Below are 18576 nucleotides of genomic sequence, written 5' to 3' on the forward strand. Positions count from 1 at the left end.
TTTGTAGAGTTTTATTGGAATACATTACACCCAGGTGTTTATTTCTTGTCGTGGCTGTTTATTGCCCTGCAGCATCAGAGGTGAGTAGTTGCAAAGTTAAGAATATTTACCACCTAGCCCTTTGTAGAAAAAGTTTGCCAACCTGTGTTTTAGTCCATTTATCTAAGGATCTCCTCAGACTGAGAACAACAGTTACGATTATGTGATGTTCTTGGAAAAAGAAAGTTGGTGCTTCAAAAAACAGCCCTAGATGAATGCGAGGTAATTCAGAATAGGAAATGTGTCTTCATTGGAGAAATATTTAGGTCTTCTTTCCACTTTTGGATTGGGTTGTTTGTTTTTTTTTGTTTTTGAGTTGTATGAGCTATTTGTATATTCTGGAAATTAAGTCCTTGTCAGACACATCGTTTGCAAATATTTTCTACCGTTCCGTGGGTTATCTTTTCATTTTGTTTATAGTTTCCTTTGCTTGCACTTGGGTTTCTGGATGTATCCATTACAAGTGAATGCTTCCTGCCCAAATAACTTGAGCAGATTTTTAACTCACCAATTCGGTTTGTATCTTTTAAGCAAGCCTCTCTCTTCTGTTTTTATTTTATGATTTTTCTGTTTATAAAAGTAATAAAAGTCTACTGTAAAAAGAACTAGAAAATGCACAACAGCATAAAGAAGGAAAAATAAATTGCCATAATTCTATCACTGGATTGCCTCTCATTCATGTACTTACCGCTAATTAACACTAGATGTGATATATTAATAATCTCACAAAATCAGAAGCCTATGCATACTGTTTTGCAACAGTGTTTTAAAAAAGTTAATGTATATTGAGCTTTCTTATATCAAGTGTTCTCTTTTAACATAGTTTTTCATTATTGCATAGTATTTTCACATATGTATCTCATGATTTACTTAATCCCTTATTGCTATCCACTTTGGTTATTTCCAGTTACTCACTATTCAAAAATGACATTATGTTTCTCTCTGATTATTTCCTTGGGATAAATTCCTAGGATTAGAATTGCTGGCTCAAAAAGCATGAGCATTTCTAAGGCTTTCAGTGGACGGTACCAAACTGCCCTCCAGGAGGGTCTGAGAGTACCCAGATTCTCATCAGACTGTATTTTTATTCAGAAGATTTTGACAGGTTGAAGGTTGGCTTTGGTGACCTTAATCTCAGCCACTGTTTGCTCGAATGCTGATGTTGAGTGACTGTGTTTTGTTGGCTTCTCTTTCGTTGCAGGCTCCCCCTCCCAAACTACCCCGTCGGCAAGGAGGATGGGCAGATGATTCCATGAAGACTTCCAAGTGAGTCCAGCAGCTCATGGGGGCGCAGGGAGCACTTTGTTCCTGTGTTCTTTTATTTTTCCTAACAGCTTTATTGAGATGTAATATGTATACCTTACAATTCAGCCATTTGAGATGTGCAGTTCAGTCATTCTCAGTATATTCAGAGTTGAGCTGTCATCACCACAGTCACTTTTAGAACATTTTTATCACTCCCCTAAAGAAACCTCATACCCATTAGCAGTCACTGCCTGTGTCCCCCCCACCTCCCCAGCCCTAGGCAACCACCAGTCTGTTTTCTGTCTCTGTAATTTGCCTATCCTGGACATTTCATATAAATGGAATTATATTGTTAAAAAATTTTATTGAAGTATAGTTGATTTACAATGTTGTGTTAATTTCAGGTATATAGCAAAGTGTTATATATATACCTATATATATAGATATATATTCATTTTCAGATTCTTTTCCATTAGAGATTATTACAAGATATTGAATATAGTTCCCTGTGCTATATAGTAGGTTCTTGTTGCTTATCTGTTTTATATATAGTAGTGTGTATCTGTTAATCCCAAACTCCTAATTTACCCCTCCCCCTCTTCCCCTTTGGTAACCATAAGATTGTTTTCTATGTCTGTGAGTCTCTTTCTGTTTTGTCAGTAAGTTCAGTTTTATCATTTTTTTAGAGAATCATATATTATGTGGTCCTTTATGACTGGCTTCTTTCACTTGGCATAATATTTTCAAAGTTCATCCATATTATAACATTCTGTGTTCTTCTTAAAGTAAGTTTCTGTTACCTGTTAATAACTGCTGGATTACAAATCATTTTGGTCTTTAATCTCTTGTACTAAATCTTAGATGAAAGGTAAACCAAAATATACATACATAGGTGTATATGTGTAAATATATATATTTATAGGTAATATATGAAAATGTATATTTATGTATATACGTTTATGTAACATAAATATGTATATATTTATATAAATATATGCATATGTATATGTAGTGTGTGTATGTGTATATATATATATACTACACCAGTAGGATGGCCACTGATTAAGTTTAACTAAAGATAAACTCAGGAAAGGAGTTACTTTTCCTTAAAGAATAGAGATTACTTTTGTTCAGAATTGCCTTCAGCATTTGCTTCAATATATCACTATCAAAAATATTTTTTTTCCAGTTTTCCCCCCTTCCTCCTCCTTTCCTCTCCCCACCTCTAAACACACACACATGTGCACGCACACACGATGCTTTTTTCCTTCTCTGAATTGTTTGAAAACAAGAAGCAGTTGTCATGATATTTCACCTCTAAATACTCTAGCATGCATCTCTAAAGAGTAAAGACATTCTCCAAATAATCACAGTATGATTATCACATCTAAGAAATTTCATAATGATTGAATTTTCCCAGTTGTCCCCAAAATGTCTTTTATAGTTCCAGGGGTCCAATCAGAGTTCACACACTGTGTTTGGTAGTTCTGTCTCTTTTTAGTCTCTTTTAGTCTCTAAAATAATTCCAGTTCCCCTTCCCCTCAACACCTCCATCCAATACATTGACTTTTTTGAGGAATCCAAGCCAGTTGTTTTGTAGAATGTCTTATACTCTGAATTTCTCTGATTGACTCCTCATGATTAGATTGGAGGTTAAAGTTTTTTGGCAAGAATAGGTGGTACTGTGTACTTTTTACTGTATCAGAATGGTGTAGAAAGATATACTCAGACATACCTCACTCCCATCTTCATTCCTTCTACCGCATTCCCATCCATCTCCTATGGGTTACCTCTTTGTTAGTTTCTGCTTTATCCTTTCTATACTTCTCTTTGCAAAAAATAAGCATGTATATGTAAATTTTAAATGCATCCTTCTTTGTTTCTATATGTTCAGATTCAGCAAACTGAGGCCCACAGACCAGCCACCTATTTTTATACAATTTTTAAAGGTTACTTTCCATTTACAGTTACTACAAAATATTAGCTATAGTCCCTGTGTTGTACAATACACCCTTGAGTCTATCTTACACTCAGTAGTTTGTACTTCCCACTACCCCACCCCTAGTAACCACTAGTCTGTTCTCTATATCTGTGAGTCTGCTTCTTTTTTGTTATATTCACTAGTTGGTTGTATTTTTTAGATTCCATATATACTGATATCATACAGTATTTGTCTTTCTCTGACTTATTTCACTTAGCATAATGCCCTCCAAGCGTATCCATGTTGCTGCAAATGGTAAAATTTTGTTTTTTCATGGCTGAGTAGTATTCCATTGTGTGTGTGTGTGTATACCATTCTTCTTTACCTGTTCATCTGTTGATAGGCACTTAGGTTGCTTCCATATCTTGGCAATTGTAAATAACACTGCTATGAACATTGGGGTGTATATATCTTTTTGAATTACTGTTTTTTTTTCCCAGGTATATCCCCAGGAGTGGAATTGCTAGGTCATATGATAGTTCTATTTTTAGTTTTTTGAGAAATCTCCATAGTGTTTTCCACAGTGGCTGTACCAATTTACATTCACACCAGCAGTGTATGAGGGTTCCCTTTTCTCCACATCGTCGCCAGCATTTGTTATTTGTGTTCTTTTTGATGATGGCCATCCTGGCAGATGTGAGGTGATACTTCATTGTGGTTTTGATTGGCATTTACCTGATTAGCGATTTTGAGCCTTTTTTTCATGTGCCAATTGGCCATCTGCATTTCCCCTTTGGAAAAATGTCTGTTCAGTTCTTCTGCCCATTTTTTAATTGGGTTGTTTATTTTTGGATATTGAGTTGTATGAGCTGTTTATATATGGTAGATATTAATCCCTTATCAGTCATATCATTTGCAGATATTTTCTCCCATTCAGTTGATTGTCGTTTCATTTTTTCAATGGTTTCCTTTGCTGTGCAAAAGCTTTTAAGCTTAATTAGGTCCCATTTGTTTATTTTTGCTTTTATTTCCTTTACTTTAGGAGACAGATCCAAAAAAAATATTGCTGTGGTTTATGTCAAAGAGTGTTCTGCCTATGTTTTCCTCTAGGAGTTTTATAGTATCTGGTTTTACATTTAGGTCTTTAATTCATTTTGAGTTTATTTTTGTATATGGTGTCAGAGAATGTTCTAATTTCATTCTTTTACATGTAACTGTCCAGTTTTCCCAGCACCACTTATTGAAGAGACTGTCTTTTCTCCATTGTGTAGTCTTGCCTTTTTTTATCATAGATTAGTTGACCATAAGTGCACAGCCACCTGTATTTATAGATCACATTTTTTGGGAACACAACTACACTCTAAATCTACATTTAAAAATTTAGATCTCTGATCCATGTGGAATTTATTCCAGTGTATGGTATGATGTATAGATCCAGTTTCATCTTTTTTCTAAATGTCTGTTGTCCGAGCACCATTTATTTGAAGATCCATCTTCTCCCAGTGAATTTAGAAGCTACCTTCACTGTAGTCTACATCTGTGTTTGACCCTGGGTCTCCTTTTGGACTTGTTATTCCATTCCAGTGGTCTTTCCGTCTGTTCATATACCATTAAGTACCACACTGTTCCTTTGCTGAACTTATCACTGCTTTTTCATGTTAACGAGGAACAAGAAGATGACTTTGAAATAGGCTGGTGAGAGGTTTGTAGAGGAGCCCTATTCTTCTAAGTTATTAGGGGATTCTCACGTTTGTGTTACCTGGAATTTATTTTGAAATATGGAAATAAGATAAATCCTATATCTGCTTCTTAGAAAAAGAGGATCTCAGGTGTTAATTCCTCAATGACGATATTAAAGTTTTTTCCAGATCAGGTCATTTTCCCCTGGGAGGGAGATGCTTTTCCATTTCCTGTGTTACCTTTCAAGGGATTCCCTTGGTCGCCTCCTCCATCTGGGGTGTAGTCCTGACCGCCAGAATGGTGGCATGCCCGGGGCGCAGCCTCCAGCCTCCTCTCTTCTCCTCTCCACGGATGCTCACTCTTGATGTGATCTCAGTCCAGTCTCGGGCGTTTTTCTATCACCTACACACTGATAACTCCAGGTTGTATCTCCCGCCCAGTCCTTCCCCTGAGCATCTAGCTGTCCACACCACCTTTCTGCTTGAATATGTCACTCAATCCTAATACGTCCTAATTGGTCATCTTAGTTTCCACCCTTTCCACCCTGTGCCCTAGCCTGCACCTCCCACAGTCCCCTCACGTCTCTATAAATGGGCTCCATCTTCCCTGTCACTCAGACTCTGAACTTTTCCTGGACTCCTCCATCTGTCAGTAAATTGTGTTCCGTCTATGGTTGAAACACATCTGTGTGCACACTGCCTGTGCCACAGCCACCATCCTGTCCAGCATTGACTTGAGCAGGACCTCCTGACTGGTCTCCCCGTTCACCCTTGCCTCCCTCAGCCTCATCTCTGCAGAGCCAGAGTGACCTATTTAAGACGTAGGTGACATCTGTGCATTTTTGTCTGCTTAGAACCCTCCAGTGGCAGTTCCCCTCCAAAGTAAACCCCACAGTCTTTAATATGGCTTACCTGGCTTTACCTGACCTGACTCTGTATAAAGTAGCACCCTCGTCACTCTGTGTCCCTCATCTCCTGCTGTCATGTGTCACCAGCTGGCATGTAGTCATATATGCACACATACACACACACATTGTCTTTTTCTCACTACTGTGACGTCAGCTCTGTAACGGGAGACACACTCCTGTTAATATACCCCCGGTACTCAGCCAGGGCCAGTCCAAAATAAGCCCTCAGTGAGTATTTATTGAATAAATGTACGAGCAGATCAGTACTTTTGGTTGCTCTCTTATTCTTTTCATGTGGAAAGTGGAGGTCCGGAAGGCCGGAAGGCCTGCTAGGGAGACGCTGCTCTCCATGAAGGGCCCCAGCAGCTAAGCTGGGGCAGCGGCGTGAGTGCTGACGGGAGAGGAGGCTGGAGACATTCTGGAGGTCATGTTAACAGAAGTGCCGTTGGTTGGATGCAGGGCAGAGGGGGAAGCAGAGAGTCGCTGCAGGGTGCCTGGCTTCCATGACTGGTCGGGCGGTGGTGCCGTCAGATAGGGAGGGCAGGAGGAGAGGCCTGACGTGGGGCCGGCGGTGGTCCCCGTAGATAGTTTCCACAGTGTGGGAGCCTAGGAGAGAGGTCAAAGAAGAGGTGCAATTTGAGTCATCTGTACAAAAAGAAGATGGGACAGAGCCTTGGATTTGGCTGTTTGGAGGTTATTAAGGGCCTTTGAGAAAGTGATCACAGTGATTTGTGTTGGGGCAGAGGCCAGATTCAGCGGGTTGGAGAAGGTGAAAGTGAGGAACCGGGGACAGTGATTTGAAAGAAAGGAAAGCCACGGGGCAATATTTGGAAGAGGGGGCGGATCTGCTGAAGACTTGTGTGTGTGATACTTGATTATAGATGAAATGAGGGGGTTTGAAGGAGTAGGAACCTGGAGGGAAAGGGTCAGACCTTCCAAGAGACTGTTCAACCTTGGACAGAAAGAGGCAGGGACAGTTTCCCTCCAGGACATGAGTGAGCTGGGAGGGGCCGGATAAGTTACCAAGAAAGGCGGCGGGGAGGGGGATTTGGGGGAATTGCACTTTGAATTGGGCTCTTTTTTTATCTTTTTTTGAAGTAGAAAGGCAAATTGACTGTTGAGCTTGTTGGAGTACAGGAGGCAAGCAGAACAGATGTGAAACAGAAAGAGGAAAGGAGGTGATTAGCAGGTGATTATTGGGCTGCACAACGTGAGCTCCTGCTGTTTGCTGGGCGCCCCATGGAGTCCAGGGTGTAAGTATGCTCCCTGCCCTGCATGGGCTTGGATTCCAACTGGGGAGATGAGGCGTTGTCATTCACAAAAATCAGGAATGGCAGAAGGAGCACTTTGTGAGAAACTAGTGGAGTGGCCAACCCTGGCGATGTGATGTCAGAGGAGAGAGGAATCACAGTGTTCAGGGGGCCCCTGACCGAGGAGATGGGGCTCAGGCTGGGGGAATTCTGATGGGCAGAGAGGATCATGAGGAGAGATTTTGTTCAAGGATTGCTGTAGGCATGAGTGGGGAGCAGTAACTGTACCGTCAGTCTGGTTAGAGCAGAGAATTCACACTAAAAAATAGTGTCCTCACCTTAAATTCTTTTGAGATGTGATAAAAATGATATTGTCTCAGTCAGTTCAGGCTGCTGTAACAATACCATAGATGAGGTGGTTTAAACAACAAACATTTATTTCTCACAGTTCTGGAGGCTGGAAGTTGGAGATCGAGGAGTCAGCATGGCTGGGTTCACCTGGCCTTCCTTGGTGCGTACACACGGAGAGAGAGTTCTTATGTGCCTTCCTCATTTTATAAGGGCACTAATCCCATCACAGGAGCTCCCCGCTCCTGACCTCATCTAACGCTACTAATTCCCAGAGACCCTACCTTCAAACACCATCATATTGGGGATTGAGGTTTCAACATGTGAATTTGGGGGACCACAAACATTCCATCCATAGCTACATCTTATATGTGAATTACACCAATCCTATTGGGTAGGTTCTAGTTTCTAAGGTAGGAACCCCTGTACAAGGGAGGGAGGAGAAAAGTGAGGCTCACAGAGGTCTATGGCTATGATGTTGCCAGTGGGAGAGTAGGAGGGCTGTTTACTGATCTCACTGAGGAGCCCACAGCCAGGGGATGTGAGTTTCTGGGACACCTTTGTTTGTTTGCACAACAATGCCCAAGACAGAGAGCAGTGTGTCACCCACCTCACTGGCTAGAGATGTTGGCTGCTGGAACTCAGACACTCACCCATGAGCCACAGGAAAGGGCTGTATTCCAAATTGCCTGGTACCTGCATCACTACCTGTTCCCTCTCCTGGCATCACAGCCATACCTATGCCAAAGATCCCACCGTAGAGCCTGGCTGTCCTTGGCTCTGAAGTTGCCCGAGGTTGTAGTTGGTGGGTCACTGACTTGGCCGTGGGGAACAGAGCTGAACGAGGGTCAGCCAGACTTGGGAAGGAAAGGTAGTCTGATTAAGTTTTGTCTCAAAGTGTCTGTTTTTGGGTTTGTCCCTGCATTGATCTGCAAGGGAATGAGGCAAGTAATGGCCCCTTGGGGACTTTCAGGACTTTGCTCTCAATGTCAGCCGTCATTTTCAATCACCCTCTCCCTCCCAGCCATTAATTTTGGCCCAGGATCATGGGGACTTGTCCATCTATCACTCCTAATTGACACTAAATGATCTGTCAGTTTATTGATGAACGGCAGGAGTGGAATTGTCACAATATATTTTACTTTCTAACAACTCCTCCTGACAATTTTACCTTGTCCATCTCACTCTCCTCACATAAATCTCCATTGGCTGCTCATTCCTTCTCCTGGGCTGTTCTGGTGCCAGCCACTTCCACACCATCTGCACGCGTCAAGGACATCAAGATGGCGGGAGAGCAGCCGTGTGCTGGTCCTGAGCTTGCCCCCTTCCCTCCTCCTTCTCTCTTTCCCACTTGCTTTTTTTTTTTTTAATGGCGGAGATGTTCCAAGAATACTAAAGGACTTCTGTCCTCCCCCTCTGTGTCATTGCCATACCAGAGTCTCCTTACCTTCTTGTTAGCGGCGAGTAGTTAATTCTTATTAGGCTACAGGAGTGTGAAAGGCAAAAATTCACAGAGCTGCGGGGCTCCTAGATCTGTAAACACTGTGGCAGACACATGTTTTCTTCTCTTAAACCAGCCTTGCTACAGGCTGTCCATCCCCGAAGAGGTCAGTTTCTTAGGAATGTGCCACAGAGGGTAGCTGAGCTGGAGCCTCCCCACTGGGGTGCTGTGTGCTGCCCTGTGAGTGCAGGTGTGCCCAGATGGGGGTGCTCTGCCCTTGGACCTGCTGGGCCAGGCTTAGAGCTGCCAAGGCCCCTGAACTGTCACCAGTAGCCACAAGCAATCTCACCGTCTACCCCAGATTTCCATTCACTTGTTATTTTTAAGTACCCCCAAAAGATGGGGGGTACACAGTTACTTCATTTTAAGAAGGTTTACCTGTGCATGTGAAAAACCCTTTCTCCTTTACGAGGCCAAGGATGAGCAGAGGAGCTTGAGAATGTATAAAAATGTCGTTGCCCTCCTCCCTCCTCCCTCTCCTGCTGGAGGTAATTTTTGTTAACTGATAGGGACTGTTTTTGTTTATTAGCCGTCATTCCATTATCATGCCTATCAAAGTTAATAATGATTCCTTCATGTCATCTGATACCCGGATCATGTTCAGTTGCTTCCATTGTCTCAGAGATGTCTTTTTATAGTTGATTGTGAAAAGGGCGAATCAAGGTCCTCACCTGTATTTAATCATTAGGTGTCCTTAGTCTCTTTCACTCTGCAGCATTCTCCACCCACCTCTTTTCCCTCCGATGCCATTGATTTTTTTTTTTTTTGAGAAATTTGTCCTGTGGAGTGTCCCACATTCTGGACTTGGCCTATTGCTTACTAGTCTTGGTGTCTAGCTGGTTCCTCTGAAAACCACATTCCCTGTGAAGCTGGGAGTTAGATCCTGATGGTTAGACTCAGACTCACCGTTTCGGCAGGGATGATTTGGAGATGGTGCTGTGGGCATCCTGCTGCGCTGCATCCGAAGGCACAGGTTTCCTGGGGCTCCACTTTAATTGATCCTTGGGCTCAGCGGTGTGGTCTCCATGTTACGTTCACAACCAAATCCTACGTCGTGGTCCAAGCGGCCACTGATGATTGTTGACATGATTTCATTAAAAGGTATCAAATGATGATTCTCTAATTTTCACTTATTAACAAAAATTCTTTCATGAAGAACTTTCTCTCATCAACTATTTGGTTGCCTGAAAATTCAATTTATTATACCTGTAATCCTGTCTTTAACCCCCTCCAGTTTTTTTTTTTTTAATTTCAAACTTAGAAAAAAGTTGGGAGAATAGTTAACATACAGCCTTCCCATTGTTAATGTTTAATGCATGGGGCTCTTCTTCATTCTCAGGTTTTTTGTTTTTATTTTTTACTAAACTATTTCGGAGCTGCAACTGCCTTTGCATTTACATTACTCAACTAGTAAGTAGTTATTTTGCAAGAGATTTTTGTCTACATTGTTTGCATCTGGGTCTGTAGGGGTTGGTATATATAGGTACTCAGAATGTATCTGATCATTGAGTGAATTTTGGACATTTCTTACAGATCTCCCATGATTAAAAAGGGACCAGGTATCTCTGAGTCCTTGGCTCTCAGATTTTCATCAATAAATACAATTTTGTTTAGAAGTATTGAGCATTTATTTTCCACATGCTGCCCTGAGTCACCCAGAATCATTATACATGGCGGAGTCCTGGGCGTAACAGGTGAACAGTTACTTGGTTCTCAGCGAGATGGGTCAGGCATCAGAGATGAGTGTCCAGTATGGGGTGAAATCGGGTGAGGCAGTTGCCCGTGAGATGGTTGAGAAGGGAAGGTCTTAGCTGGTTTATTGTACATCCATCTCCAACAGCTGTGCCCAGGGCTTGGGCACCACATCCCTGTTTCTGTGGCTTTTGGAGATGCCCATGAGAGCCCCTGGCTTGAACTTCTGTCTCAGCTTTATCATCCTTGCTTCCGCCAATGTGTATGCTTTTCTTCCACGTGGCTTCCAAGACATGACAGATTCAGAAAAAGTGGTTTCAGGGCCGACCTACAACGTATCTTTTTAACATACACATTTGTTTGTTCTATGTGGGTTCCCAGAGAGAAAATTCTTGCTTTGCTCTTGAGATATTCAGAGCCTGGGCAGAAACATGGCAGAGGATGATCGAGATACATTTTTTACCTTAATGAACTTAGAGAACTCACAGGGGGTTTTGTTTGTGTGTGTGTTTGCTTGTTTTTATAAAATTGGAATATATGTTGTTTATCGCTGTAAATCATTTACGTTCATTAGGATCTGAAAATGAAATCAATAATGCCCGAACCGTGTACACTGAAACAGCTAGTGAAAAATAAGTATCCTCACTGAAGTAGGGAAAAATATATGATATGTTGAGCTCATTGTACCCTCATACCTTTCCTGTCTTCAGACACTTGTCGTGGTAGCTGTCAGGTAGGGAGGACTGAGAACAGGGCTGGATGACGGCAGGTCTTAGCTGAGCGCTCCTTTCCTGCTGAGCCCTGAGGTGTGCACAGCCGCAAGGGACTTCCTGAAAGTCACCCTTCCCCCAGCAGAGGTAAAGGGAGGCATTTGTTCATTCTGCCGACACATGGACATTGTTCTGTCCCTTGGCCAGCACATGCCACCAGGTCTAACTTGGATAGACAAACCCCATCTTGTAATGATGATATTCTGCCTTTTTGTGGCGTAAAGTCTGTTTGACCCGAAAGCTCCACTGTAACTAAGTGGAGAAAAGGGGAATCACTTCCTGATGGGGACGAAGGGGACTGGGAGAGAAAGAGAGCAGGGTGCAGGGATGATACAGATTCTAACGTTTTAGATATTGTGTAACTACATGCCATCTTTTGAGATGTTAAAACTCTCATTGAAATTTTAATTTTATTTTTAAAAATCATAGTATAGAATTCAAAAGATAAAAAAGGCTGGGCTATGAAGTGGAAGTTTCTCTCTCCCATTCCTCCCAGGAAACCCAGATGCCCCTCCTGGAGGCAACCGCTGTTCACTAGTATTTTTTTGTTTCCTTCCAAAGATACTCTGTGCATTTATAAAAAATATAAGTTAATGCATTATTTTATGCCCCCCTCATAAATAGTAACATATCTATTCTGCATTTTTCTTTTATCCTAAAATGGTATTTCTTGGTGATCTTGCTGAGTTCCAGTACAGAGTTGAACTGCCTCATTTTTAAGGTCTGCATAGTACTCCAAAACTTCCTATCTCAATAAAAGTAATCATGAGCAGACAATAGGTAGGATATTTTCCCAGGCTGAGAAAGCAGACTTCCAGTGTTTATCTGTGTAATAGCCATAGCCTAACTCTTTGGAAAGTGTCATAAAGGCTTCCGATATGGTACATGTAGATTCCAAAGGCTGGGAAAGCGAAAGGAAGCATGCAGCAACCTTTCTCTCATTGAGGACGGGGAGGGGCATTTCAGCCACTTCCACTTGGGTGGATAAAAGTGATGTGCAGTTCAGAGGAGGCAGAGATGGTCTACATTATATTCATTACATTTTAGGGCCCTGGATGGCTTGTCTAGTGTCACAGAACCAATTTACTTATGCAAATGGCTAAATATGAAATAATTGGAATCTTACAATTCTGTCAAGTGCCTCCCAATTGAAGCAGTCTGTTCCCAGAAGCCCCACGTGGAGTAGCATTTGGATACTTCCCTCCCCACTCTGAAAAGTGGAGCAGTCTTCCTGATGAGTGGCCCTAGTCAGCCCCTCCCTGGAGCAGGGGTGAGTTCCTGATGGCCAGGGAGGAGGGGCGGGGCGCATGCAGTGACTTGAGATGAACTTGTTGCCCGTGCTCGTGCACCAGGGAGAGGACGGCTGAGGCCCGAGGCTACACAGCGTACAAGGGCTGTGTTTCTAGGGCCTAAATCAGTGGTATCGCTTCCCAGTTGCCTGTGGGGAGCCCTGTTGGAAGATCTGCTAAGGACTGCAAAGTATTGGCTCCAATCCCCACCTTGCCCAGAGCCTGCTCCCAGCTTCCCTTCAGGCCTTCAGCTTCTCTTCACTAGTTAAGGCACCCTTGAGCTTTATTTTTGAGATTAAAAACCAGGAGTGTTCTGGAATGGGCTCTTAGTGTGTCCTGTGAAGGCTTTGACTTTTCAGTTTCTAGTTTTGCAGAAATGCACATTCTCCTGTGACTCGAGCTGGTCATTTCTTGAAACAGGGGTAGGATTGTAAAGGAGGAGGGTCTCTGAGGGCCAGGAAGGAACTGACAGGCCCACGAAGTCTCCCTTAAATAACACCAGCCAAAATGCATGGTGCCCAATGGCATATTCCTTTGTCTCTCTGAATTATCACATAATGAAGAGGTCTAGAAGGTTCTGTCTAATCTGTCAAATTCTGGTGTCTCACATACCCTTGTTCTCTGTGCCTCACCACCTTCTGTTTTGTGCCCTTGACCCCTGGGATACCTTGACCCCTGGTATAAAGCCTCAGCGGTTGCTCCCCGAGGGCCGTCCTGTTGGGGCCGTAACATGTTCACCCTTGGGAAGAGCAGCAGGGAGTGAAGGCACAACCCACGGCCTCTCAGCCTCCTCTGGGCCGCCTGTCTGACCCGAGAAGAAGGTGAGCACCAAGGATGCAGCCTGCAGTTAGGGGCATGAGCCAAGGCCAGGCCTGTCCTGCCATTAAAAGGCCTAATTAGGTTCATCGTTAATTTCAGTTAGGCATTGGAAGTGACCGTTCCTTCCAACCCTGCCGTGCCCTCCAAGAACTGGACCCTTTCCCAGCAGCCAGCTCGGGAGCCAGCTCTAGTTGCTGGAGCACCGGCAGCCCCGCCCCTGGCTTCTGGCCTGCGACTGCCCCGCGAGGCAGTCATCCAGGAGGCTCCTGGCCCAGAGCGAGGCGCTCCGAGGGCCCGTTAGACGTGGCCGGGCATCTGCCAGGGAAGCCACTTCCTGAGCCCGTTTCTGGTCACCTCGTTCCTTAGGGCCACCCCTAAGCTGTCCCGAGGATTTGGGCCATCTACCTGTGTCCTGGTCCCATTTGCCACTCACTCACCGTGTGACCTTGGTGCAAGTTATGTGGACTCTTTGGACCGAAGTTCCTGCGGGATTTGGACTAGATGACCTCGGAGTTCCCCCTTCAGCTGTAGGATGTTAGGATTCTGGGAAATCCCAGATATTCAGGCCTCTGTACCCAGGATTTCTTTCCACTGAGCACTGACTGGGAGAGAGAAGAGAGGTACAGTGTCACCTGGTGCCACCAGCTCAGCATACTTGGCCTGTCTCTTCAGCGTTAAAACTAAGTGGTCTTAAAGGCCCTGTGCAGCTCAGAAAGTATGTTTGTCCTTCTGAAATGTGCTTTCTAGATGGTTGCTTGAAGCAAGTCATTTGGGTCCATGGATCATGGCCTTGAAATGAAACAGTTGACAAACACTGAGGCGGTGCCAGCCTCCCAGGCATGAGGCCGGTGTAGGAGGCATGGATATGCCCTAGGGTGTTTGGAACACGCAGAGCCGGGTGACTACAGCCTGGGAAGTAAAGGAAGTGGGTGGACAAGAGGAGGGCCCATGTGCAGGGCCTTGAACTCTAGGCATGTGCTTTATACTGTGGGGAATGGGGAGTTGACAGGTGTGTGACCAGTGGTGCAAGGGACACATTATCACCCCCCTTCTGAATGCCTTATTGGTGTGTCACGATCTTGGGGTATTTCAGATATAAAAAGACATCCATTTCTCCCAGCGTGGAGTCCCCCGCTTAAGGGTCGTCTCAGCTCCTTCCTGCAGAGCAGGCTCTTCACTTTTAAGGGTAGATGAAGTTGTGGAGAAGGCCCGCTCAGCTTTTCCTCTGAGTCTGGCACCTTTTTTCCCAGCAGACTTTGGTGATGTCATTCATTCATTTCCTGCGAATTGCACACCTCTTGTATCTGGTTCTAGTCGTTGCTTTCGCTTAGGAGACCATGTATTAAGGTTGGTTTTTCCATAGGATATGTGTTCCTTCTCGATTGGAATGCTTTCTCATCTGCTTCTCGTTGTGCTGTATTAGTGAGGTTGCATTTGCTGGCAAGCAGCAGAGGGCGGGGGCTCAGTGACAGGACTGAGGAGGAGAAGGACGGCGTCTTGCACCCGGATTAGCGGCACGGAGTGTAGAGACTAGAGTGGGAGTGGATGTGAGAGTGCCGAGCGCTGTGCCACCTGCTTTTGCGTGAATTAACATCTTGGTTTCTAACCACAACCCTGTGCGGCTAAATGTGGCCTTCTCACTGGTTTTGCAGAGTTTAAGTGACTTGCCCAAGAGCACCCAGCGAGCGATTGGTGACACTTGGATTTGAACCCTCTGACTCCAGCACGCATGCTCAGAGCCACTGGTTTTAAGCCAGTTGTTCACATCGGGACCAAGATCAGAGCCCAGCACCCACCCCGAGTGACCGAGCCCAGGGCCCTGAGAACAGAGGGCTGCTCTCTGAGGTGCCCTGTTGGGAGGCTTGGAGGGTTGGCGGATCCAGACAGACGCCCTCGCTCCAGCTGCTTGGAGGGAGAGGAAGTAGAGGGGGTGACAGGAAGCAGGAAGAAAGCAACCGGGGACGTTCTGGGTGGTACACTGTTTAGAAGAGGAGTATAGAGGGAAAGTACGGTTTCTCTACACAGCTTAGAGAGTTGTGGCAGATTTTGACAACAGCTAAGAAAAGAGAAGGAAGGACCAAGGAGGAAGATGTCTTAAATGCTTACGTGAAAAGAGAATTGGTGATAACTTTGTTGTCCTTAAAAATGATTGAATAAGGGAAGGTTTCTTTCTCCCTGCCTCCCTGCTTTGGTTTGTTTTCCTCCACCACATTGATTTGAGGAATCTCTAAGCCAGCACATTACAGTGATTGAAATTTTAGGACTGGAGAATGTAGTTGTGGGCAAGGGGCTGCTTGGGAGTTGTCAGAATAGGAAACGGTATTAATGGGGAACTGGCAGGGGTGGGGGCCGAGAGAGGCAGGGTCAGTGTCAGTCACAGAGCCAGGGAGGGACCTGAGAAGTCACGGAGTGTGGGCCCTTCGGTTTAGAGATGGAGAAATGAGGCGTGGGGTGGTTAAGTGGCTCAGGTATAGAATCTTAAGAATTAGAAAAGCCCTCAGATGCCACCTTGCCCCGCTGCCCAAGGTCACACAGCTAATTAGTGTAATAGAATGTGCCTGGCGTTCTGCAGCCATGCCATCCTCAAACCTGAGAGCTGCACGCATTCATCTCCAGTTCATGAAAAGGCCGTGCACCGCGCTGTTTGTGCAGTAGCGAGTCTCTGAGAATAAAACCGTCTTTACTGCCGTCCTCCGGGACCCTCGCAGAAATGAGATGTTGATCATGTGAAGCAATCTTATTGAACCGAAAAACTTTCAAGGAAAAAAGTTGTGTCCCCTGAGCCAGCCAGTCTGCTAAGGGGGACTCGCTGCTTTGCGGGGCGAGCAGCTAAAAGCCAGCAGGGAGTGACTAGGGACACCAGCCATTGGTTAAAATTCTCCCAACATAAATGATCTCCTTGTTCTCTCTTTGATGGATTCCGTCTCTCAAAAATAAAATGCATCTGTGAACATCACACCTACCTCTTGCCTTTTCTTTTTAGTCCTTTACTGAGAAGTAACTGAAAGCAGTTTTAGTGTAAAGGCTGCAGCCTGGGCATACGTAGGAATAAAGATGCACACGAAATAGAACCCCCTCATAATCTAGGTGTTTTTATGGTCTAGCGGGTCTGTCAGTGATTTTGCTTTGCCCCCTGCTACCTCACCACAGCTGGCTCCTGGGGGCTATTCTGTTTCTCCTGGTTTCACAGTGGTCATTGCTCAAGAGGTCATGTTTAGAAGTGCCAGATGTCCTTGGTTCATCTGTACGAGGGAGTCACCAGGGTGGGTCCTGAGCCCTCCAGGGGGATGCCCCCCCCCACTGGTGCCCTGCCCTATCCCGGAGCCTCACACGCTGGCAGCTGGAGGAGGGCCTCCGCTAACGACACGTGGCACCTTCTCTTTGAGCATCTCGTCACCTGCGTGAGCTTCAGTATATTCACAGGCTTTTGGGGGCCCCTTGCATGTAAAAGAAGGGCAGAGAAAACAATGGGTAAGTGACTGGGAGGAACTCTTTACAGGTTTCTTTATTACGTAGAAGAAAATTCTTTCCTGGAGAAGTAAAGGGCCCAACCCATTCAGGGATAAACATGGACTGAAATAAAGGTTTTCAGAAACACTGATAAAAGTTTGCCCCTTGACTTGCGGAGCCACGATTTCCGCTTGTTTTGGTCGCCGCATCCTCCATCATTTCAGCCTCCGTCCTCAGTCAGCTACATTTCCCAGAGGTTGGTGCTGAGTCAGAGTGACTCCTTTTCCCACCCGCTTTCAGTCCCTCCAGTCGTGTCAACGGCAGTGTCTCAGTTTGCAACTAGTATTTCTTTAACACCTTTCTAACTTCCCTTGTCTACCCTTTTCCCTTTTTTTCTGAAGCATAGTCAGACCTATCTTTTTAACAAAGAAAGAATTAGCCGTATGCTCAGACTCTTGGTGAACAGCAATATGTACCTATAAGGAAATACATTTTGTGGGTTTTTTTTTTTTTACCATTACTTTCTATATGGCTGGTGACGCTAGATTTCCAATGAGAATATAAAGTTTTCTTTAAATAAATTTATTAAAGTAGAAGTAAGGATTCAACTTAAAGACAAAATGAAGTAGATGCAGAAAGTACAAAGCTATAGCAAAATTCATGAAGGTGGCATTTGAAGATGGCAGGCATTTGGGAAACACTGCCCGATAACATTTCTTCCCAGCTGCGTTTCCTCCCCATCCTTCCTCCCAGTGGGAGAAACAGCAGAACTTCTTCCCCTTAACGCTTTCATGCTGCTTTTTTACTGCAAGATATGAGGTGCATTGGTGTTATTCATTGCAACCTTTCTAAATTGTGGACTTTGTAACTTGAAGGGAAAAAAGGAACCCAGTGAAAATTTCTAGCCCCATAGTTCCCTCCTGATCCCTGACCAACATCAGCGTATGTATTTATGGTATTGATCCCAATGTGTTAAGAGCATCCTGTACCTGTCCGGCTGCACAGCCAGCCTGCTCCGATGCCGTTCATTTTCAGCCACCACCTCGTCTGTATTTCAGCCACACCGGCTCTGCTGTTGTTTTCTCAGCGCGCTTGGCCCTTTCATGCCTCCTGCCTTTATTCAAGTTGTTTCCTCCAGCTAGAAAAGCCTTCCTGAAGCTTTTCTGCCAGCCGCAAGCCTGCTCAATCTTTCCGTTGGCGTGTCTTCTAGGAAGTCTTCCCAGATTCTCCCAACTGGAATGATCAGTTCCCACTTTAGTGCTGCCATGATATTTTGCTCTAACCTCACTTGTCCTATTAAGTTTGGAGCATAATAGAATCAGCAGTAGATGAGGGATTGTGAACCTTGGTTCTAGTTCCAGCTCTGTGTCCAGCTCGCTTTGGGGCTGTCTGTTAGGTCGCTTTAGCAATCCTGGTCTCCATCTCCTCATCTAGAGGATGCACAGGCTGGATGGTAGCCGTAGTCAGGCACTGCAGGGTGTGTCTTCTGGAGGTAATCACTGTTATTTCTATAATGTTCTTTTCTCCAGCCAGATTGTAAAATCCCATTTGTGCCTAATAGATAGTTACCGATTAAGGTTTCTGAATAAAAGAATGTTCATTTGAGATACCTGAGGTCAAGATCTGAACTCTTCTACTTTTAAATTTATCAAAAAAATTTTTTCA

General features: G+C 44.5%; 1 protein-coding gene across 5 annotated transcripts in view; it reads left to right on the forward strand.

Annotated features, from left to right (window-relative positions):
- Positions 1-18576, forward strand: part of IFT43 (intraflagellar transport 43) — a 77757-nt gene that overhangs the window by 28934 nt on the left and 30247 nt on the right. For 3 of the 5 annotated variants that reach the window (XM_072963460.1, XM_072963463.1, XM_072963461.1), the window contains 2 exons: positions 1241-1305; positions 7491-7553. In XM_072963460.1, coding sequence (XP_072819561.1) covers positions 1241-1305; positions 7491-7553 — 128 coding nt within the window. The remainder of the gene's footprint in view (positions 1-1240; positions 1306-7490; positions 7554-18576) is intronic. The other 2 variants (XM_006206094.4, XM_072963462.1) reach the window with 1 other exon arrangement.

The sequence above is a fragment of the Vicugna pacos genome, chromosome 6, assembly GCF_048564905.1.
Source record: "Vicugna pacos chromosome 6, VicPac4, whole genome shotgun sequence".
NCBI lineage: Eukaryota > Metazoa > Chordata > Mammalia > Artiodactyla > Camelidae > Vicugna > Vicugna pacos.